Source organism: Ceratotherium simum, chromosome 14, assembly GCF_057802395.1.
Source record: "Ceratotherium simum simum isolate JZ-2026a chromosome 14, ASM5780239v1, whole genome shotgun sequence".
Lineage (NCBI taxonomy): Eukaryota > Metazoa > Chordata > Mammalia > Perissodactyla > Rhinocerotidae > Ceratotherium > Ceratotherium simum.
This window is the reverse complement of record NC_141913.1, coordinates 59301483-59325296: the sequence shown is the minus strand read 5'-3', so window position 1 is coordinate 59325296 and position 23814 is coordinate 59301483. Positions and strand designations below refer to the sequence as shown.

The 23814-nt window shown below is 42.2% G+C and overlaps 1 protein-coding gene across 3 annotated transcripts in view; it reads left to right on the top strand.

The window, feature by feature from the left end:
- Positions 1 to 68: 68 nt before the first annotated feature.
- FBXO15 (F-box protein 15) overlaps positions 69 to 23814 on the top strand; it is a 48134-nt gene continuing 24388 nt past the window's right edge. The window contains exons 1-9 of one of the 3 annotated variants that reach the window (XM_087439335.1): positions 69 to 696; positions 3785 to 3868; positions 7345 to 7455; positions 10137 to 10241; positions 14575 to 14817; positions 15645 to 15854; positions 19694 to 19820; positions 21338 to 21420; positions 22621 to 22763. In XM_087439335.1, coding sequence (XP_087295461.1) covers positions 596 to 696; positions 3785 to 3868; positions 7345 to 7455; positions 10137 to 10241; positions 14575 to 14817; positions 15645 to 15854; positions 19694 to 19820; positions 21338 to 21420; positions 22621 to 22763 — 1207 coding nt within the window. In that variant the 5' untranslated portion in view covers positions 69 to 595. Of the gene's footprint in view, positions 697 to 1157; positions 1252 to 3784; positions 3869 to 7344; positions 7456 to 10136; positions 10242 to 14574; positions 14818 to 15644; positions 15855 to 19693; positions 19821 to 21337; positions 21421 to 22620; positions 22764 to 23814 lie in introns of those variants that run through there. The other 2 variants (XM_087439337.1, XM_087439336.1) reach the window with 2 other exon arrangements.

Genomic DNA, 23814 nt, shown 5'->3' with positions numbered 1-23814 from the left:
CTTTCCCAGCCTCCCCTGCGCGGGCCGCCTGCGCATGCGCTGCCCGTACGTGGCCCGGTAGGAAGGCGGAGCCGCGTTCGTGGGGGATACGTGGCACAGGCGCTGGTAGTTCAAGAAGAACTTCCAAAAACCAAATTAGCAACTACAAACTGCGTGTTCTTTTGACCCTCTAGAGAGGACTGTGTAAACTGGGAAATTTTCGGTCTCATTGTGGCTTTGCCGTTCCTTAGTGGCAAACGATGTAGCCTTTGCGTTTCAGTTTCTTCCCCAGGAAACCAGACAGGGAGTGTGAACTACCAGAGAGCCGGCAAGTGGGGAAGGAGGAGGACGCCACAACGCCCACGCGCTGTCTTAAACTGCGAGCGGACTACTTGCCACGCGGCGTCGAGCGTGGGAGGAAGCCTGCCTCCAGAAGTTTCTAGAACCGCTCTTGAAGCGGTGGAAAGCCGTATCGTCCTCGGCCCGTCCCCCCCGACCCCGCTCCGCTTCTGCGCACGCGCGTCTCGGAGCGCGCCAGCGTCGATTGGGCGCGGCGCGGCCCGGCGCGCTCCTCCCTCCTGTCGTTGCGCCTTCGGGGCGTCGCCGCCAGGTCTCCATGGCGACCGGACGCGGCCGGCTCTCGCAGCTGCACTGGAGCGGCCTCCAGGCGTCGGGTCTGCGGCTCGGCGCCGTGGGCTGGGCCCCCGGACGCGCCAGGTTCGGGTGATGGTTGGGGGGTCGCGCCCAGGGATCCCCGCGAGGGAACCGTTCAGTCCGCCCTCCTCCCCCGCCCCTTTCCCTTTATTTTCGTTCGTCCCGCTCCGGCGCGGAGCGCGGCTCTCTTTAGTGCGGGGAAAGGTCTCTTCAGCCTGGCACGTGGGGTTACCCCGACTCATGATACAAGGAGTGGCGTCCCCGGGAAATCCCCCTCCTCCGTTGGCTCAGTGAACAGGCGCTGTGGGGCGCTGGGAACGTGCTAAGCCCCTGACCCTGGGGCGGCGCCCCCGGGCACCCGCGGGTGAATGCGCGCCACGTGTGAAGGCAGGGACGGTCACCGCTCTCCGCCTGCGGGCGCCGAGCGGGCAGCCCTCCAGAGCGCGCCCCCGAAGTTGCTTCCCTGCTGTGGGACCGGGAATCACCTTTCGTCCTTTTTGTGACTTTATAAGTTAGAGAAGTAGAATCAGCTCGTCAAAACCTTATCGATTTTCTCTCCCGCCCACGAAGCGTGAAGGGAGGACACACCAGCCCTAAGCTGATACCTCTAGAAGGCAGGTTGGTCTGGGAGCGTCTCCTGGGGCAGCAGTTTCTGCATCTCCGACGTCAAGGATAAGTCTGTGTGTTTAAGCAAACCCTGGAGGGATGCCTTCTAGATAGCTACCCCTTGGTGCTCAACTCCTACTCCTGTTCTGCCCATCTTCCTGTCTTAAGTGCCAGGGCGTGTGGTGATCTTGTTCTGGTGTGTAGAGACGTCTCTCCTCTGTTTCTCTTGGGGCGCCCTGGAACTGAAGGGTAGTCCTCTTCTGCAGCGAGAGAAGGCAACTTTGAGGAGTGAGATGGGGAAGGGGCCAGGAGCAGGAGGATGCAGCTGCTTTCCAAAAGGATCTTCAGCTTACCTCAAAGGGGAATGGCTCATTTCCCAAAGTCAAAGATGTAGTTCATCAGAAGGATCAACGTGCTATGGTTCCTTATTAAATCCCTCTCGTTTTCTCGTGGGTTGTTGCTAGTTCTGTACCTATGATTCCAGTTAATTTACTAGGTGGAGGAATAATGCTAAGGACAGTTTGCATTCTCGAGGATTTTCCTTTTGCTTATAAGTCTTCTTGGTTTATAGATAGAAAAAGTCGTGCATATTATCCCTTCTAATAAACTAAATGTTTAAGCATGAAAAAGGAATATGTTACATACCACTTCAACTACTTAAATTATTTTTTGTTTTCCTGAAACTCCAGAACTATGTCTGGTGTTCATCCAAGGGTCATTTACCCCACCTACTCTGGTTTCAGAAGCAGGGCCCTGACCCTCCGTATTATGATAATGGTTGGTTCTTGAGAATAGCTGTAATGCTAGATATACCACAAGCCTTGTGACAAGTAAAATGGTGACAGTGCCTGCAAAATTTCTATTATGTAGCTGAGAAAGACTGGAATTTAAATAGGAAGCTTGAACTTTAAGTCAATTTGCCACTATTACTAAAATTAGCCTTTAGTGCTCTGTTAGTGGGAAGCAGAATGATTTTTATGATGAGTCTTTTATTACTTTATAAGTTGAGAGAACTTCCTGGTGAAATGATGTAATTAGAGTGCCTATCATTGTGTGCCTGGCATGGGAGCCTGCACGTCATCCTGTGATTTGGTGATGCATACATTCTTTTTGGTAAAGAAAAGTCAGTTGCTAAGAAAGATTGATTATGTCTAAGTAGGTAGTTATTTTTAATTCTCAATTCAGAAACATTAGATTTTAATAAGGAATCAGTGGTTCCCTTTTTAACACATAATGTGAATATGTAGAAATATCGTAAACTGTAAGAAATATAGTAGAAGGCATATCAAGTTGGCTTAATTTCTACTTAGTCTAATTTCTTTGATTTGCCAGATATTAAAAATCAGGCCCAGAGAGTAGATTTTTAAAATATTGAACTTATTCAAAGCTATCAGGCAAAATCTGTCACTTGAAAAAAAAGTGTGTTTAAACTGAATGTCATCTTACTAATCATGTCAGCTAAATGTACACTTAACTGTGTAGACATACAGATTGACATGAGGACATGCATGTAACTTACCTATTTGTGAATTGTGTGACCCTTAAAAACATGCAGTGTGTTTATTTTATGGAGAAATGGAGATTTGTTTTCAATTGTACCAAAAGCCATACTGATGAGATACATAATATAATAGTACGGTAGAAAGAGCTTTTGAAGGAGTGTCAGGAGATGAAGGTCTCTGGGACTCTCAGTCTCTAGCTTGAGACCTTAAACAAGTCACTGTAATTGCCTCATTAGAGCCTTAGCCTTCTGATATATGAAATGAGGGACTCATGAGATCTATTTTCATTATGGGAAAACAAAACAACAACAAATAGGCTGCACTCTCAAATGGATAGGTGCCAGTGGGCAGGGGATCCTCCCCTGCTCCCCATGCTCCCCATGGGGCATCCTCCCGACATGTAAAATTAATGCAGTGCCTTTGGGGAAAAACGTTAAATAATTTAACTGGTAAGTAATATAATACATTTTTATAATAAGACAAACACAGATAAGTTATCCAGTGGAATGCAACATCTGCATTAATTTTTTAAGATCAAATAAGAGACTTCAAAGAAGTTTAGAGCTTTCTGTAGACTGTGCCCCAGATTTTGAGGGACCTGGTGCCCCAGAATGCTGCGAATGTCTTTGAGGACCACAGCTTGAGCCTAAAGGATTGTGCTATGAAACGGTGATTCCAAACCTTGTGTATGGGATTCTGAGTTTTGAAATTAAAACAGAAAACCCCCACAATTTATTACATATTCAATATATTAAGAAATATTAGAAAATATTTGTTCTGTCCCTTCGATCTTTTAGCCCTCATGTAAAAACAACCACCAACAAAAAAACCTTGTAACCTTGTAATCCTGTGAATCAGGTGTATTATCAGTTAATACCTTGTTGACTTGCTTCTGGACCTCTTTTCTTTGTATGTATGTGCTTACTTTTTCTCTTAAGAGAGAAATACAAAAATAAGATTATGTAGCATATACTGATATAACCTGCTTTTTCAGTTATGTTATTAATTTAGCAGCTATTTATTGAATGCTTTCTGCACGCCAGGCATTTTGTGGATGCTGAAGAATCAGCAGTGACCAAAACTCACGCAAAAGACCTGCCAATATGGATCTCGTGTCCCAAAGATAGGTAAGAAGGTAGATAAGTGAAATGCGTAGTGTTGGATGGTGATATGTGCTAAGGAAAAAAAATAGGGAAGGGGCATAAAGTGTGTGTGTGTAGAGTGTGGATTGGAGTTTTAGAGTGCACAGCCAAAGAAGTTCTCAGTGAGAGGGTGACGTTTGCGTGAATACCTAAAGGAGGTAAGGGAGCAAGCCATGCAGACATCTGGAAGACATCGTGAACTTATTTCTCTCTCAGATGCTTTTGCCTGTGTTGAAACTGTCCATTTTAATTGGCTGAACGTTGTTAACTGTATGGAGGCCATGCAGTTGAACCAAACTGTATACCGTTTCTAGTATCTTTTGCAGTGCAGATGACTTTGAGTTGGATGTTCTTGAGTGAGGTCTTTGGGCTCACTTTCTTGCCTTGGGATATATTTCTAGAAGTGAAATTCCTGGCTTAAAAAAAATATGTGTCTCTTAAAGATCTTGATATACACTACCAGTTGGCTTTCCATACCGTTGGCACCAATTTATGCTGCTAGCTGAGTGAATGAGAAGCCTGTTGGCAGCATAGCCAGCACCTGTCCTTATCGTTTATTTGGTCTTTGCCAATTTGCTAGATTGAAACTGATTGATACATCATATTAATTTACTTATCTTCAGTTCCCTTGGAAAGGCCTAGGGTAATAGTTTTTACTTTTGGGGCATCTTTTGATTGAGGAAATATGTAATGACAAAAAGCTCTTATGAGTTTACTAATGCTTTTTTAAACAAATCTATATTTGGTTAACCACAGCAGTATTCATTTAAGTTAAAAAAGCAATAGTATCTATTACTGAAAGACATTTCTCAGTTTTCCAAGTGTGTGTATGGACTCCCAGACTTCTTGTCATGAGCCTTTACACTTGCAGAGGTCTAAGGGTCACTAGTTGAGAACTCTGAGTAGATATTATTATTATTTGGTGGAGGAGTAACACAAATTCCTTTTACTTAAAGCTTAAGCATTAGAAACCTTTGTTAACTGAAGATATTTTTTCTTTGAATATGTAATAAAGGTCAGTATAGAATTTACAAGAACAGTTAACCACTTAAAATAAGGAATGCTTTTAAATCATTTTAAAATGTATACTTTTAAAAATTCTGTATTGTGTTGAATAGTGCCTTCTTCTCCTCCCACCAATTCATGTCTACCCAGAACCTCAGGATGTGACTTTATTTGGAAATAAGGTCTTTGAAGATGTAATTAATTAAGATGAGGTCACACTGGATTAGGGTGGGTCCTAAAGGGAAAATGACTGATGTCCTTATAAGAAGAGACACACAGATGTAACACATACACACATACAGAGGGAAGACGGCTATGTAAAGATGGAACAGAGGTTAGAGTTAGCTTAGTTGCCACAAGCTAAGGAACACCAAGGATTGTCGGCAACCACCAGAAGCTGGAAGAGGCAAGAAAAGATTCTTCCCTAGAACCTTCAGAGGGAGCATGGTCCTCCCAACACCTTGATTTTGGACTTTTGGCCTCTAGAACTGTGAGACAATAAATTTCTGTTGTTTTAAGCCCCCTAGTTTGAGGTACTTTGTTGAGGCAGCCCTAGGAAACTAATACAATTAGGAAATTGTATTTTACCTCTGATTGCTGTATTAGAACCAGGTCAATGGAGCTGAAGCTTTTGTGTTGTGGATATCTTTGCTTAAACAAAATTTTCAATGGTAGTACAAAAATTTATTGTACAAGTAGAATTATCTGATTAAAGGGGGAGAGTGCATTGCAAAGCTTTCCAAATTAGCATCTCTTCCTGCCCTCTCACCCTCTCCCTTCTGTTCTGGGAGCACAGATTGAAAACCACTGGTTCAGCCTCACTGCTTTGCATTTCCCAAGTACGCATTGGCTAGAAAGATAAGACAAAAAGCACACTGAGTGACTTTTGCTGAAGCTGGAATGGAGAGGCATGGGTAGCCAGCATTTTTTACCTTGGTGAATTTGTTATCCTTCAGGATCTGGAAAGGATTACTGTATTCAATCTCTCCTAGGTTGAGTTGCTAGCATGCAGATGATAGCTAATGTTTATTGAGGACTTGCCATGTGCCAGCCATTATTTGTTTCCAAAGAGAAAAATCTATCAAGGGAAGAGAAACTCATTCTCTGGCTGCTCAGAAGCATATGGGGACTCATGAAGTGATTGGAGTGCTAGCTGAGTTGTGTACATCTTGGTGTGCCTGTCTCCGCAGCAGGGAGCAGGCTACACTGGGGCTATGGGCAATACACTCCCCGTGCCTCCTAAGAGCAGGTTGTACTCGGGGTCCAGGGCCATCCTCTGTTCAGACCTGTCCATGTGGCTTTCATTCTTCCAGGGAGACTGTCGCCCTTCCTGTTCTTGGGATGCCTCATTTTACCCACAGTTGTTGCCCATATCCTTTTTGAGTGTTAGTCCAAGTATATCCAGGGAATTAGCTTGGTAGGAAAAACAGAGGTAGTTAAACTCTTGGTGAACAAAGTACATGCTCAGAGCGATGGCATTGGCGGACTTAGCATATGGATTATGTGTACTCTAGGTATCATTTGCTTCAGTAGCATGCTGGGTGGGAGGTGGGTCAATAATTGATGTGTGTGTGTGGTAAAGAAGCAGCTTTCAGACCTTTCCAAGAGAAATAGCATATACACCAGGAGCTTTCTGTGTGGGCTGCTGCCTGGAAATGGGAGGCTGTGATGACTTTCGGGGTGTTTCAGATCCCAGCAAGCTGCCGTTGAGTACTACTGGTTTTGAGGACTGATTTTAATAAGAACTTATTTTAGGAACTTCTGAAAAGGACTAACTGCATAAAATATTATACCCTATTTCATTGAATCTTAAGAGCCATTAATTATAAGATTTACTATTATTCTGTGTACCACTAAAATGAAAAAAGATGGCCAATTAAAATATATTCCATTGAATGTGAGATGTTAAATGTGAAAAAACTTGTGGGTGAGTATTTGGTACTTCTGTGGCTGTGACTGCCAAGGCTAGAGTTGGACCCAGTCTTACCCCTCCAAGGTCAGCAGAGTTGTAGTGTGTTGGCAGTTCTGGCTAACACGTCTAAAGGTTTTTTTTTTTTTAACTCTATTGATGCTATCTTTATTAGGTTTCTGTTGTTGTATTAATGAAACTAGCCAAACTTCTTGATCCTTTTTGTTTCCATTAAACACATTGTTCCATTAAACACATTGTCCATTAAACACAGCTCCTCTGTGATATGCTATAATAAGAGCAAGTATTGAATCTTAGGTTTAAAACACGTCAGAGTAAGTCCAGTTTTCAGATTTACTTACTCAGGACACTGCATGTTTCACAGTCCCTCCCTCCTTCATTCCCTCCCTCCCTTTCTTTCTTTCTTTGCAGAGATGAAGTTTTACAGCGAGTAATCTTTGGAGTTTATGAATCCTTTAAAATTTTGTAGGGGGGAGTGGACTGTTCACCCTTCATTATAATTTGAATTTTCCACGTTTACTTTCAGGAAGGGGCCAGGTGTCACACATGCTGCAGGCAGTACTACTATGAGGCCATATGCCAGACGGAAAAACCACTGTGAGAAACGCTCCGCTACCTGTTCTGTGTCTCTGGATTGGTAAGGAGCAGAAGCAGTCTGCCACTCGTTTGGGGGGCTCTAGGGATGGAGTTATTAGAGAAAGTTATAATGCTGTATGTACCAAGTTGCTATTTTGAGCTCTCTAAGAATAGAATTGTGTAGGAAGAATGTACAACACGGAGAGTTTGATATGAGTCATCAGCCTGTCACCACTACCATTATTAGACTAATTTTATAAAGCTGAATTTCTAAAAGTGACAAGTAAATTTAATTTTCCTTTTTTAAAAATGTTTTTCAAAATTATTCACTTTCTAGTTGATAAAGACCCTTGAAAAAGGAGAAAGAAGATTTATGTGTGTTTTCTAAAAGCTCGAAAGGTCTGAATTTCTTAGCTGTCAGTGTTTTGGGAACCCATTTCTGCCATGGCAAGATTCTATACTGTGACCTCAGCATCAAGACCTGTAGAATCTCTTCTTTAAAAAACTATTACTTAAGGGGCCGGCCCGGTGGCGCAAGTGGTTAAGTGCGCACGTTCCGCTGCGGCGGCCCGGGGTTCGCCGGTTCGGATCCCGGGTGCGCACCGACGCACCGCTTGTTAATCCATGCTGTGGCGGCGTCCCATATAAAATAGAAGAAGATGGGCATGGATGTTAGCCCAGGGCCAGTCTTCCTCAGCAAAAAAGAGGAGGATTGGCATTGGAGGTTAGCTCAGGGCTGGTCCTCCTCACAAAAAAAAAAAAAACTATTACTTGAAATTAATGCTGAAATGCCTGTGGATTTATACTGTGCTAACATTTATGGAACATCAGCTGCATGCCAAGTGTTGTGTGGAGCCCTGAGGGCTGGGCGTTATTGTAGATAGACAATGGAGGGAGTGGAGGGAATAAGGCTCACGTGGTCTACATATTGCAAAATTCAAATTCAAATGTAAATTGCCTGATTTCAAGTTTTGGGCTTTTAATACTATATCATAAACTATCTCAGCTAAAGGTGTACATACTTTCAGTGTATTTTTAGAAAGAAATGAAAAGCCAAAAAAGAAAGATTTAATTAAAGACATCAATTTAAGCTTTAAACTCTGTGCTCTGGGAATAGAATCTGTCAAACAGTAATCTGATAGGAGAAATAGAACAGATATTCATTCAGTTAATCCATCCATCAAATATTTGAGGACCTTCTCTGTCCCAGATACTGTGCTTGGAGCTGGGACACAAATGGTGAGCCACTCACGTGTGTTCTCCTGAGGCTTACGGTCTAATGGGGGAGACAGGTGAAAAAACGTAACGCATTATAAATTGGGATATGAGCTATCGAGAATACAAATGGACTCGTAATCCAGAATAAAGGGTAGGATGGTAAGGAAAGACTTCTCTGAGGAGGTGACATTTAAGCTGAGAACTGAAAATTGAGATTAGAGAACTTGGAGAAGGGGATACAGAGAGGGGAAGCCAAGTGATAGAAATGCAGAAGCTTGCCATGCTGGAGGAGCGATGGGCTCTGGGCAGTGGGCAGAGAGTGAGGAGAGGGAGAGGCGGCCCGGATCAGGCCGGGCCTCATAGGCTGTGGGGAGGAGTTTGGCCTTTATTCACAGTATGGTGATTTTAAGCACAGAGGTGTGATGTCATTGGATTTCTAAAATTATCTTGTTTACTTGTTTACCTGTCTCCCTTCTTTCGAAGGAGGGAAGATGGAGCAAAAGAGGTAAATCTGAGGTATATTTGGGAGCGTAACTGGCGTGACTCGTTTATGAGTTAGATGTAGGTGTGAGAGGCAGAGAGACATGAGGCAGGCATCTGACACTGTTGGCTTGAGCAGATGTGTAAGTGGAGCTGCTGCTTCTTGGGATGGAAAAGCCTTGGGGTTGGGGGCAGGAGGGAGAGTTAGAACTGAGATGCCTAGGACACGTGAAATGAGGATGCCGAAGGGACAGCGGGTATGTGAGTCTAGATCAGAGTGAGGTCTGGGAGGAGTCCCAGCCACGGAAATGGGGTGGGATGTCTTGGGGAGAGGGCACAGACACGGAAGCAAAGGAGCTCAGAGGCAAGCTGGGAGGAACTGGAGCATTTAGAACCGACCAAGGAGGCAGGAAAGACCGGTGAGATCCAAGAATCTGAGGAGGGGGTGTTTGTGAACCAGAAGAGAAGATCACTGTAAAACAGGGAGCGGTCAGTTAAGTACTGCTGAGAGAGGGAGAACGGGAGCTAGAGGGGGCCTGGTTTCTCCTTGAAGCCCCAGAGGAGCAGTCACAAGTGTGAGGACGTGCAGGAGGAGGGTGCATGAGAGTGGCATAGGTTAGGTGAACATAAGTTGATACTTCCTATTCCTATACGGTTTTTGGTTTTTTTTTTGGAGGGGAGTTCTGTGTTTTGCTTATTAATAGCTAAGAATGCATTCTCTGTCTCTTCTGTTATTTGCATTTATCTCTCCAAAGAATACATACTTTCATGAGGGAGGCAGTGAAATCCTGCCCATTGATTCACAATATGAGAATGTGATTAAAATGCCGAGGAAATTAGCTCTGTGTACCCTTGGTTTCCGTATTGGTTTATGTCATGAGAATTGTAATAACCAGAGCATGTCCATTGAGAAAATAATTGAAGATGAGGGTGCAGTTTGCCTCTTATACAGGAAGAGTCTGTTTATCGCTTTCTGTTTGAAGATGAACAGCCAGTTTTCTGGGTAACTTGTAGAGTACTTCTCTGATTTCTCCCCTCTCTCAGTATGCCTTCAGAAATCCTGCTGAAGATCTTTTCCTACTTGGATGCTGTGACCCTGCTGTGTGCTGGGTGTGTGAGCAGACGCTTTTATCATCTGGCCAGTGACAAGTAAGGAGAAAACCAAGTCTCTCTGTCATGTTTTGATGGCATTTTATGGAAGTCATGAAAACTAGTAAGAGCTTTTTAACCATTTTTTAAAATTTAAAATAATTTCAAGAGTATTTTTAGACATAGACATAATACATCTAATGATTTAAGTAGTCATATGATATTTTCAAAGATTTGCATTTATATGCTTGAAGAAAGGAATATCCTTTGCATGAACTGAGAAAGGTCAAACTTGTTATTGGTGTTGCTCTTGGAGAAGGTGGCTTTCGGTCTGTTGGTCAGGAAGACTTGCTGTGTCCCTCAGAGGCAGACAAACTTAGCTACACAGTCTCAAGCAGACTGTGGGAACCTGCCCCGGACTAACCCTGGCTTTGCAGAGCAGGCAAACTGCTCTGCTGGCAGTCAAGCAGATCCTGAAGAAGGAAGAGGATGGGCTCCCTGAGGTATATTTGGGGAGAACCCATACTTGCCAACCCTCGCACCTTGCTGGGTGGGGAGGGTGAAGGGGGTGGAGAGAGGCCGAGAGTGCTCTCACGGAGGCTTTACCCCTGGGGGCAGGAAACCTGCGGAGATGAGGTGCACCCAGCTCACCTGGGCTAGTAGGGCGTCTATGAAAAAGGAACGAAACCCCTTCCTCTGTGTTGTCGCTATGATCTTTGTCTGCAACTCAGAATTTTATCATGGAGGGTGAGATGGTGGAATCCTCCTAGCTTCTGGTGAGCGTTTTGTGGCTTACAGCCAGACATCTTGGCTTGTAGGTCCCTCTCTCCTTCAGCATCGGAAGATCAGAGAGATGTTGACCCACACAGACCCCACATGTCAGCCAGGGAAAAGTCAGGATAAGTGAGGATGCAGATTTTGCTGGTGGTTTGTTTAATAGATGAGGACATGGAGAATGACAGGAAGGGCGGTAATGTTGTTTAATCTTGGAACACAGTGGGTGGGAAACATTATCCGGTGCTGTGGTTCTCAAATGCCAGTCCACAGAATGACTGCAGTAGAACCAGCTGGGAAAGTAAAACAAATCTGGATCCCTGGCCTGCATTTCTGGAGATTTTAATTAATTCTGTGCCTTGGAATCTGTGTCTTAAAAATTTCTCCAGATCATACTAATGACAGTCAAGTTCTTGTAATCAGAAGGGGACATATACCATTCTCTGGTTGGGAAGGGTGGTTTTTCTTATCTTTTACTTTAGAAGGATGTTTCCTGTATGGGAGAATGTCTGTCTGTCTATCTATGTCAGTGCACACACACATACCAGTGAGTGAAATAATGAACGAGGTTCCTGACAAAGGTTCTAGAATGAATATGGAGCAATTTGTCTGTGTCTCTTTCTGGATGACCTTCAGAAGAGATGAAGGCACTTGCTCAAGCAAAGTGCAGTGAGGCATTTTTGAAGGAAGGGGTCCACTAAATGTCCAAAACTGTAGCTTTTTGGAGAGTTCTTACTTTGTTTAAGGGTAGAACTCAGATTACTTAGGTAAGCTGATAAGTTATAGATTTCTTAGTTTCTCTAAATGTCACTTCTCTCCACTTAAGTTCGTAGGCCCATAGGGTGCAGGCTCTGGGCCTGTCTGTGGATTTGGGGCCATACTTCTAGTAATAGTCTTTGCATACTTTTACTAGTAGTTATGTATCCACCTCACTTTCTTGGATGTTGTCCTTTAAATATCTGAGCTTCTGATGAAATTACATTCATGTTTGTTTTCTTTTTCACAGGATAAATCATAATTGTCTAAGTTGAATTGTATTTTTGAGAGTCATAGTCTGTTTTCATAAAAGGATGTATTAACAAGCAAATGGGTAAACTGTAAATGATTTTGAGAAGCTAGTGGTATTTTCTAAGCATTGCTTCTGAAGAGAGGACAGGAGCATGCCCTGGAGTCGGTTACACTGATGACTTATGAGGAGGCACATTGGAAGGGCGGGGGTCTCCTTGGCGCCCCCCTCCCCCTTACATCAGTGGAGCTGCCTCCCTGCGGTGTGTGTTACAGCCCTCAGCACGAGCATGGTGTCTACGTGGGGATGACAGGGAACCAGAATCAGGCTGGACCTGGATCATCACGTGGGGTTTTTATTTTCCAGCGCTCTGGGAAACCCTGTCTATCAGAACATTAAATCGGCCCCATTTTCTGAATACCTCGTTTGATTGAAGTTTTTCTGTGCCTGGCTGATAGATTAGATAAATACCCTCTTGTCCTCAAACCGCCTTCGCTTTTTAACAGATCAGAGCATTTGGGGATCAAGAAATGAATGTGTGGGTTTTGGAGACTGTTAAAAGCATCTTAGACTTTACATTTGTATTTTATAAATGATCAAGGGGAACAATCAGCACAACAGTTTAATTCTAAGATGTTTTCATTCTCTTTAGGCTCCACGTACAGTAAATTCAGTGAGATAACGTGTGTGAAAGTGGTTCTTCATACAAATGTTAGGTGTAGTTATTATAACTGAAGATGTGGGAGCTTCATGCTCTGCTTCCCTTCTCCACGGCAATGTTTGTTTTTATAGTCTGTGAGTGCTAGAGCACGTGAAAAGCAGAATCAGCCACAGTTCATGTAGTGCTGATGTGAGAAATTTGAGGTTCGGTGAAGATCTTGCTAAAGCAAAGGATCACTTACGTGGAGTGAAATGATGAGTAAAATAAATTCGAAGAAAACATGAACAAGCTTTTATGCAAAGGGAGTTTTTAAAAGTCTGTTCAAGAGATTTTGGTGAAATAGTTTCATTACCCAGTTGTACTCAACTAATCATCTTTTTGCATCTGTTAGCTCACATGTGAAAGCCCAGAAATATCTGAACTGAAAACATAAATAATTTAAGTCAAAAAGCATGGTATAGTTAAATGATTTTGTGGGATGAGAAATGACCTGAAGACTCATCCTAGAAGAGATGTCAATAGGGGTCAGGTAATATGTGATTGGTGGAAGTCCATGTAATGCCTGGGTCAAGGAGACGTATTCCCAAGTCGTATGTTTGAGAAATGTTCCTTTTCCGCTGCGATTGTTACTAGATGACTGAAACAGTTACTACCCTCCAGAGACTCTGTGGCATCTCCCGTGGACCTCCTGCAATTCAGGATCTTCCCCTTCTATAGGGCATTCACCTTTTTCCAGCTGCCTCTTGGCCATTTCATCCCTTACAGCACTAAATAGAAACGTGGAGATATGTTAGCAAATAATTAAGTTTATTTATGTAAAAATCACCTTTTGCATTAGGAAACTGATTTTAACCCCTGCCTCAGTTTCCCCCAAGAGAAGTTGACTTCTCTTCCCTGGAGAGCACTGGCTGGGAGAGAGATGCTCTGGGCTCAGCTTTGGCCCCCGTTAACTGCTGCTGCCCGTGTGACTTCCTGTGGGCCTCTCAGTGGCCAGTGGGAAGATCACAGACTGGGTCAGAGCTGAATTTGAATTCCAACATTGTTCTCTGAATTTGGATAAAATTATTGTTTCTTTGAGCCCACTTCTTTATGTTGTTGTCAAGGCAGTGAAATACAGGGGATGAGACTGTGAGCTCTGGTTGAGGCTGCATGCGTTCAATCCCAGTTCTGCCACATCCATACACAGAGCTGGGCCAGATGGCTTTGCATCTGGGACTCAGTTACATCATCTGTTCACTGGGGGCAATAATAGTAGCTACCTCGTGGGTTCATTGTGAGGATTAAATGGGTTAATGTATGAAGTGCTGGAACAGTGCCTAATACATAGTGCTCCACAAGTGTTAACTGTCGTTATTCGTTGTTATTCATAACCGTCATTTTTTTCTTTGTGCAAGCAGTACCTGTTCATTATTGAAAAATTAAAATACGCAAAGCAAAAAGAGCATACAATTCAGTTATTGTTGACATTTCTCTGTGTGTGTGTATGTGTATATATCTCTACACACATATATATATGTAGAGATATATATATATCTCCTTTCTGATCTTTTTAAAAACATGTATATATTTAAAATAAGGTAGGAATCCCTCAGATGCACTTCTTCTATATACTTTTTCTGTAGTAGATCTCCTATTCAATTATTGGTGTAGGAAGGCAGTAGTTTGGATGATCCCACATAACATGACATCACTCATGTTAACTTGACCTTGGAAAACGAGCTTTTCGTTTTAGTCTGTGTTTCTGGGGTTGATGAATCTAAAACACTTATCTCAGACTACATTCACCTTAACACATGAACAACTGAAAATGGAATTAGAAGTCGAAACAGCTTGACTTATTCATGGAATTAGACTATTTAAAAATTACTGTGCGTCTTTAATTTAATATATTACTACTACAGGTACATGACAATGTCTCTTAGACAGTTAACGTATTTCCTCTTTTCCCCCAGTTTTATTTGGATCAGACTCTACTCAACTGCCTTTTCACCTAAAAGATCTAACTGGAAAGTTAATTCAGTAGAGAAGACAGCCATGTCTATGAACTTACTGTCAGTTGAGGATAAAGAAGCTGGATATTGGAAGAAAGAATATATTACAAAACAAATAGCATCTGTAAAAGCAGCACTAACTCAGGTTCTCAAACCTGTCAACCCTTACACAGGCTTTCCGGTTAAAACCAAAATGATCCTCAGGTATGCAGTGGCTTCATTTTTTTTTTTGGTGAGGAAGATTCGCCCTGAGCTAACATCCATTGCCAATCCTCCTCTTTTTTTGCTTGAGGAAGATTGTCCCTGAGCTAACATCTGTGCCAGTCTTCTTCTATTTTGTATGTGGGATGCCGCCACAGCATGGCTGATGAGTGGAGTAGGTCTGCGCCCAGGATCTGAATCTGCAAACCCGGGCTGCCGAAGCCGAGTGCGTGGAACTTCAACCGCTCAGCCACGGGGCCAGCCCCCGCAGTGGCTTCTAAAAGAGGGAGCAGAGTGGTTATTTGACGTTCAATGTTAGTGTTAGACGTTTAAATATACAAACACTTTAAAAAAGAATGATAGTATAAGCTTAAAGTATTGTGTATAGGATGTACGTGCAGTTTATATTGTGAGGGACTGTTTGATATTTATGTGTGTTTTTGTATATCTATAAAATATATAGTATTTTCCCATTCCATATATATGGTCCAAAGGGTTTATGAAAAGCAGAAATAACCTAGTAATTTGCTCTAGTAAAGCAAGAGCATTCAAGGCATCTCTCCCTCTGGGCAGAACCTTTGGCTTGCTTATCTGTATATTGCCAATACCTAGAACGTGGTAGATGTTCCACGAATGTTTGTTAGGTGAGGAGAAAAATCTGGAGAGAGAACTGTTGGTGAAAGGAAAATTTATGTTGAGCGCATTCTGAGAACTCTGGCTTTTAGGGAACTAGACGCTTTAGAGATGATATGGGAAATAGACTTGAGCACTTTTTTTTTTTTTTTTTTTGCAACGAGGCAAACATTTTTAGCTTGCTTCTCTTTCTCCAGAAAATCTGATTTAGGTTGGGTAATTATATTGAAAGAAAAAAGTGGAAAAGAATACGTCATGGAGCATGTTGATTTTTCCATAAACGATTCATCAGTTACGATTGTGTGGTATGGCAAAAATTGGCCACTTCTAGCCACATTGTCAACCTTAGATTTGTGTGGTGTGACACCAGTTTTTATGGCCTGGTCTAAAACTCCCACCAAAAATGGGTAAGTACTAATTCAGAACTTTTGGGTGAGAACATCATTTATGTAAATACTAGTTGGCATTATTTTTGTAATTAAAAAATCCTGCCAGTGTATTTTAATTTGATTGCATCTTAAAGACTTTTCTTTCATTCTGGATCACCATAGAATAGGAAAAGAATAGGTTTATCCCATTTATGATTAGGTCTAAATTTAGGTTCCTCATAACTTGGTTATCTGTAACGGTTAGGGAATGATATTCTAGTTAACAAAATTTCCTGGATGATTTGATAGCTAACCTTTTGAGGGTTTTTAGTTTTAACCATTTTAACACAAAGATATATAAAACTATTATATTTTCCTTCTTTAGTAAATGGTACAATAATCATAGTTTAAACACTAGATCATAAAGTCATAATTATTAGTTATTTTTATGTGCTTTTCTGTTGAACTTACTATATATGTGGCCTTGTGCAAGTAACTTAGTCTTTCTGTGCCTGCATTTTCTCATCTGTAAAATGGGGTGATGCTGATGGAGATGTATATTTAGCATGCATGGCTGCTGTGAAGAAGGTCAAAAGATTTCGTTGTCACGTGCATAAATCAGATACATATGTATCGTGTTGCTGGTGCATATTGAATACTTATTATTATTTTGTATGAGGTGGTTTTGCACTAAGTCCATACGCATTATTAGGCCTGCTTCTTGCTTTTACCAGCAGATCTCTCATGCTCACTTTTCTCACCGTTAGTCGTTTTCTCCTAAAAGCTAAGCTATGGCATGTGTAGCATCCTGATGTCCTGGTGAAGGGAAAGTGTCTTGATATAAATCTCATGGCAAATGCAAAAGTAATAGCTGTCTTTTCCAGTGTTGGCTTCCTGCCCTCGACCCCCTCCTTCACTGTCTCAGTGTCCTTGCATGTTTCGGTGGCGTTTACCACGTCATTGTTCTTACCAGCCTGGTGTGCTGTGATTCCACCCACTGGTTTCTCTCACACGTGTCCTTGCTGCAGAAGGTGTTGAGGTATCTCACGTTAGGGCCTGCTGTCTCCTTGGAGGGACAGCATTCTTTCATGGTTTCCCTGGATGGGGACACGTTTTTGCAATTTAATACCTGGGGACCTTGTTTTTGGCTCCTCTCTCTGGTGCCGGCTCTTTGAGGATTGTTTTAGTAATGGCTCATCTAGTTGTCATGCTGTGAATGTGAGAGTAACAGACTTCTTAGTGCTGGTAAATCCAGATTTTATTGTATTCTGAAACTATCCTTAATGCTATGAAGAAAAACATGTGAATTATTTTCCCTGATCATATTACTGAAGATATTTGGGAAACACAGTTACTTTTTGAAATGGTACTTTTATTTGGATAAATCTCTGAAATTTCATGTGGTATTATGATGGACACTAGATTTTTCTAATGCAGAATTTAGATTTTATACTTAATGAAATTATGTTTGGAGAAAGAGCCCACAATGTCTGTACTAGTTTGGCATGTCATGAAATATTGTTTATAGGTATTAAGACAAAATTGTTAACATCAATTAAAATGATTGTGAAAGACTAATTTAAATGGATAGTGTTGAACTGTAAAGCTCAGTTAAAGATACTGTGCTTCTGAAAATTGTCATCCAGGTCAGGAGTACCAGACACTGCACAGGGACACAAGTGCTAGAATTCATTGGGAAAATTCATTTAATGTAATTTATCTCAATTAATGCTCAGTGGACTTCAGTCAGCATTTGATAAACAGTGGTGAACAAACCCTGAGAGTGTTTTTCAGGAATCTGTTTTATCGGCATTTTTATTGCAAGTTTTAAGCAAATGCTTTCATCGTGCAGAAATACAAATCCTTGTATGCATTTGTGTGACAGTGAAGGAGAGGCTTGGTGGTTTTTATTTGGGTCTTTTTTCTTTCCTCCATGAGAACTTTTTCAAGAACCGTGAAAGCCTTTTTTATGTAATTTGCAGTTTGAATTTTCCTATAACTTGTACCTTTCTAGTCAGACTCCGTAAATTTTCTCTCTTGCCAGTGTTCTCCATTGTGTAGTTTACACTATACCTCCCCAAATTGGTGAGAAATGTTGGGTAAATATCAGCTTTAGTTCCTGTGTCAGTAGCCTGTGAGGCCGGGGCACCTGGGGACCCAGCCCGTTCTCTGTTTAAATTGCTCTGGAGCCGTGTTTATGAGGCCCCTCCAGCTCTGGGCACATTGAAGAGTTCGAGAGGAAGATTTTTACGTCCCACCTGGTCTTGTTGGTCACATTAATAATGAGAGTAGTGGTGACTGCTGTTTGTTGAGCACCTAGTGTGTGCAGTGTGCTCTAGTGATTTTTTCTCACTTCATTTTCCGCCCTCCCAGCTTAGGTGGCTGGTGGTCTCCTCGTACACAGGGGAAGGGCAGTCTGAGATGGTCTGGAGGGTTGGAGCTAAGGTCTCAACTCTGGTCTCCTTGACTCCACACTTAGGTTCCCAACTCTGTGTTGAGCTTCTTCCCAGTATGTTCTACCTGTGCTGACTCTATTTTTAGGTTATATGTCACATGTATGCTCACCTGCCGCCTCACCATACCTGATGTGGTTCTCAGCACAAGAAGTTCTCTGGAAATTGAACGAGGGAGTGGGGAAGTGTGGTAGCTGCAGGTCTAGTTTTGATCCTTACAGTGCCTCTGCTTTGAACCAGTGCCACAGCTGAGCTCCTTGGTTTTTTAATTCTTTTACTTAATGAACATTTGAATACCTGTCCCCTGCTGGCTTGTGCCTTCAGTGCTGGAGGTAGACTTTTGAATGCAGTGTGGCCCCAGCTCCTAAGAGAATTTCTTCTAATGCTGTGCTCTCTGAATTGACCATTGAGATCTCCTCTCTCTTAGTTTCCTGAACTGTCTCTGGGTTCCTGAGAATGACAGAACTCTATGTCTACCATTAGAGTGCTTATAGAATATTTCACTCTGTTGATTTTAAGGCTTAGGATGAATAGCAGAGTTGAGTTGTGTTTCCTTACACATCTAAGTTATTTACTCTTAGACACTTTAGAGTTCACAGTGTATCTCGTTCATGAAAGCACTCATGATTTTGGATTAAACTTATTTTCTAATGTTACAATTTTCACTATCTCTGTTATTCTTTTTTGTTTTGTGAGGAAGATTGGCCCTGAGCTAACATCTGCCGATCCTCCTCTTTTTGCTGAGGAAGACTGGCCTGGGCTAACATCCATGCCCATCTTCCTTCACTTTTTATATGGGACACCGCCACAGCATGGCCTGACAAGCGGTGCGTCGGTGTGCACCCGGGATCCGAACCGGCGAACCCTGGGCCGCTGCAGCGGAGTGCACGCATTTAACCACTTACACCACTGGGCCGGCCCTCTAAGTTATTCTTGATAATAACTTTAGAAGGTGTATCTGCTTTCAGATAGCCTACTGAGAACGCTTGATCTTTTGTCATTTAAAGTATTTCATCTCTGTTTATGCATTATTTCCCTCACTTAATTAGGAATACATATTGAAAATCTACTTTTGATCATAGCGTTGTGCTGGGTTTGAGGGGAAGAGAATAGAAGATGGTTCTTCCTTTTTCTCACCTTCATGATTCTTCAATTTGCTTCTGACCAGCCCATTGAGTTGACAGTAAGAGCGAGAGGGAGGGAAGAAAAACATAGTTGGGTGGAAAATTTGGATGTGTCCATTCTGCCTTTTATCTATACAAGTTGTTTGTGTCTCCCTGCCCCTTGACATGTACCTTATTAGCAATGTACACATTATTAGCTTGCTCTTCAAAAGTGTTTTTAGATACACTGAAGAGAATTGACAACACTGTAGATGTGAAAGCTCATTTCTTTCTTTCCTTTCTTTGGCATGGGTGTTCAAAGACCTCGATGGCATTCTTTAATTGCAAACTACGACCTGAGTAATTTAACTGAATCCACCATGGTTGGCTGTGACAGACTTGTTCGGATCTTCTGCCTAAACCCGGGCCTCCTGGTGGGGCTGTGGAAGGTAAGATTTGAGTCCCTGCGTGTATTGTCACCTCCTCACTCACAGTCCCACGTTTACTCACCATTATGCATGATATCAAGTATAAAACCCTTTAGATTTCTTACTAACTGCATTCCCTTCTCCCATCTTACCAGCTTCATTTTTCTAGCTAAGTGACCCTCTAGTCCATTGAGACTGCTCTGCAGTTCTGCTGTCACTGTTGACAAACTACCTGTTCCTGCCTGGATGGTTCTGGTCACGTTATTCCTTTAATATCGTGGGGTTTTCTCCCTTTCTACTTCCAGTCAATCCATGTTCCTTCCTTCAGGTCCTTTCGTGTCCTTTCTCTGCCAAAGTCTCTGACTGTGCGTTGAACCTAGTAGTCTCTCAAACGTGTTTCTGATCCTGTAGATGTGGCATTGAGTGTAATCTGCCCTTCAGGGTAAAGTGTCTGAGGAGTTATCCTTTCCCACTAGATAAGGTTTCTTTTTTTGCTAGCTGAGGTTGGCTAGCTCTCTCCTCTGAGGTTATTTTCTGGGCAGTCACTTCAGTGAAGAGCGTAACAATGTGATGTGCCTCTGTACCCCCCAGGTTTGTTTAAATCTGTGGCTTTGGCCTATGGATGTTTTAAGATAGTACCTCACAAGTTTGATTCTGAGAATAGCAGTACATGTCTCTATATGACGATTAGACAGAACCAAGCTCTACAGCAGCATCCTCTCGTACCTTTTTCTTTTCTCAGCCTGCTATGATAGTCAGAGTTTCTCTTCCTCCCTCCATTTCTGTGTGACGTTGACTTGTGGGCAAGGCAGCAGTTTGCTTGCCCTGCGTTTCTTGACTTGAATTCATCAATGTATGTTGTCCCACATAGTTACAAGGACTCTGGTTGATCTGATTGTCCTCTGTCTGGCTACTGGAGAATGGCACCCTCAGATTTACCATTCTGGGTTACCTACACCAGTCAGTGCCAGCTGTGAATTTGGGGAGAAATGGATGTCAGTTCCTGTGCAGCCACATTTTCTGCTACTCAACCTGATGGATGAGTGAAGAGTTTGAATCTAGTCATTCCCACTGGGTTTGCCAAGTCAAGCAGGGACTTGAGAGAAGAATGTTACACCACTGGTGTTAACTATTTGTGCAATTAATCTTGTATCTGTGAAAGTCTTACCGGTATTGTGTTTGTCTTTGAAAAGAATTTGAAACAACCTGGAACTAACAATGTGTATTTTCACAATCATCATATATAATACAGTATTTTGATGTCTCACAAGTTAGCATGTGAGGCATTTTGTGAGCATTGGGTTTTGCATGCTCTGTGTATTTGGGTGAATTGTGGTCTTGCTGTCAATGTGACATGTAAGTCTTATTAGATAGTAATAATGTATTAGCAGTAATAATGCATTAGCACTGTGGTAATCTTAGAGTTGTAAGAAACTGCATCTATCTGGAAGATGAATGTGCTGCAATCTTTACAACGACCTTGTGAAAAATTAAAATATTTCAGCTGAAAAATGTATTCTTTTTAATTAACTTTTCAGAGGGAGGAAGAACTGGCTTTTGTTATGGCAAATCTTCATATCCATCACCTTGTGGAGAGGAGCACATTAGGCTCAGCCACTATGTATGTATTTGTATGTGGTGTATTGAATTTTTGTCTACTCAATATAAAAGATTAGAACTTGATACCATCTTAGTATCCTGAGAATAGCTACAAAGATATTCTATTTTTAATCAATAGACACAAGCCAACAGGCATAATTACTTAGCTGTTGCTAAAATAATTGGATTATTTATGAATACGTATTTGCTTTATTTGTTCTGGGATTATGCAGTGGAGCTTCCAGACTGAGACAGACTAGGAAGAAGGACCTGGCCACCCACTTCTGAAAAGACTGGCCATGAAAATCCCATGAACAGCAGCAGAGCATTGTCTGATATAGCGCCGGAAGATGAGAGAATGGCGCACAGACACCAGGAAGGGCTCGCCTCTGCTGAACATGGGGGTGCTAGGAGTCGGAATCCACTTGATGGCACTAACAACAGCAAAGGATTATGTACCTAGTAGAATATCATTTATAGGGGCAGGATAGCTTCATTACTACAAGATGCCAGTGCAGCAAGATGCTTCAAGTTCTTTGCACTAACGTGAATTTTTATATCTTGCAAGGCATGCAGACCCTGGCCTGTTGGGTCTGGCCTGCAGATATGTTTTTGCTTGGTTTGTACTGTGCGTGTCTGTTAATGAATCTGAAGGTCTTCAGGGGGGATATGCTTTCCCTTTCACTGCAGCTCACCCTTCCCCTAGGGGCTTAGACCCTCCGCTATGTCTTTTGTTCATTTTTATTATTGCCTGAAAAGCTCCTGAATGCTTTTGAGTTGTTACCTTATGTAGTAAAGTTTTTCTTACTGCAGAAAACTTCGTTTGTCGTGGCTTTGGGTCTTCTGCCCAGGTTCCTACGCTGTAGGTCTTGTTGCTGCATTTCCTGCTGTGCAGTTCTGTCCTCTGGATCCTGAGACCACTGAGGAGCAGAGCTGCCTTTGCAGAGCTGCTGTCCTGGGGCAGACCTCAGACACATGTTCACCCATGGTGGCTTGTAGATACCTGCAGAACTCATATCTTTGACTGTTTTATAGAAGTTGGTAGAAGGAACATGGAGCAGTTCTTTTGAGTTCATTGTATTGAAGGTTATTGGGAATCCTACAGAGGGTTGATAGGAGCTGTGCTTTGAATGAATGTTAATTTTTTAAAGAGTATTTTCAATGCAAATAATTTATCTCTGGTGTTGACAAATTTGTCTGTGTATTTTGTTTTGCTTTTTAGCCCCTACGAGCTGCCTCCTCATAGCCCCATTTTGGATGACAGCCCAGAGTATGGACTGTATGGCTACCAACTCCATGTTGATATGCACAGCAGTGGAATTTCCTACCTGTGTGGTACATTTCACGATCTCTTTACCAAGAAAGGTGAAGCTAATTGAGTTTTTGTTTCAGAATGAAATTAAAAGGTTGGAGAGAAGAGAGAACCAATTTTTATGTCCAAATTAAGAATTGTCCTCCTAACTGGTCACTTTATTGTGTATTGGCACTCTACCCTCTCAGACCTTGTATCAGTCTAGGACTTGTGAAATACCTCGGCCAGATCGAATCTCTTTAGCTTCTGGCTCTGTTTCCTTCATCACCGTCACTCTCTACTCTACCTTCTGGATGTGTTTCCTACTCATCTTTTCTACTGATACTTTCCTTGTTGTTTTGCTCCCTGTCCTCCCCCAACTTCTTCTTTCTTGAAGGAATTTGGTAAATTTGCAGACAGGGCCAGTGTAGCAGCCGTCCAGGATAAGGATAAAGAGAAACCAGCCCTCCTGTATGTCCTGCATCAGTGTTTCTCATGCTTAGTAAAGCTGAGACAGAGATTGGAGTAGACAGAAAGGAGGGGACTTCAGCCAAGTGAACAGGAGAAGGGATGTAGGAAATGTAGGGATGTAGGAAAGAAAAGAAGGCCCCTGTTTCAGTTTGTCTGATTGTTTCCTCTCGCTGCATTCCTCTGTGTCCTGTAAACTGGAAGTTTGGTGTAAAGACCTGCATAGGTTCAAGTTTAACGTTTTTGGTAAGAATATTGTATAGGGAAATAGTATACTTCATTTCTGAATATCCTGTTCCCCCAAATTCTTTCACCTAATGAATTTGACATCCATTATTAGTCTTTGCCTAAGTCAGTTTTTTGTTTGAGTTTAGAAAATGGTGATTTTCTAATTATGTTGTTATTTCTACATTTATTAGGTGAGCTTTTGTAAAAAAAACTTTTCCTCATCAAATGGGTGAATTCCTATAACAGCAGGGTAAATGCTTTAATCCTTTCCATTTAACCACTAATTTTTATTTTTATTTTTTTGAGGAAGATTAGCCCTGAGCTAACATCTGTTGCCCATCCTCCTCTTTTTTGCTGAGGAAGACTGGCCCTGGGCTAACATCTGTGCCCATCTTCCGCTACTTTATATGAGACGTCGCCATAGCATGG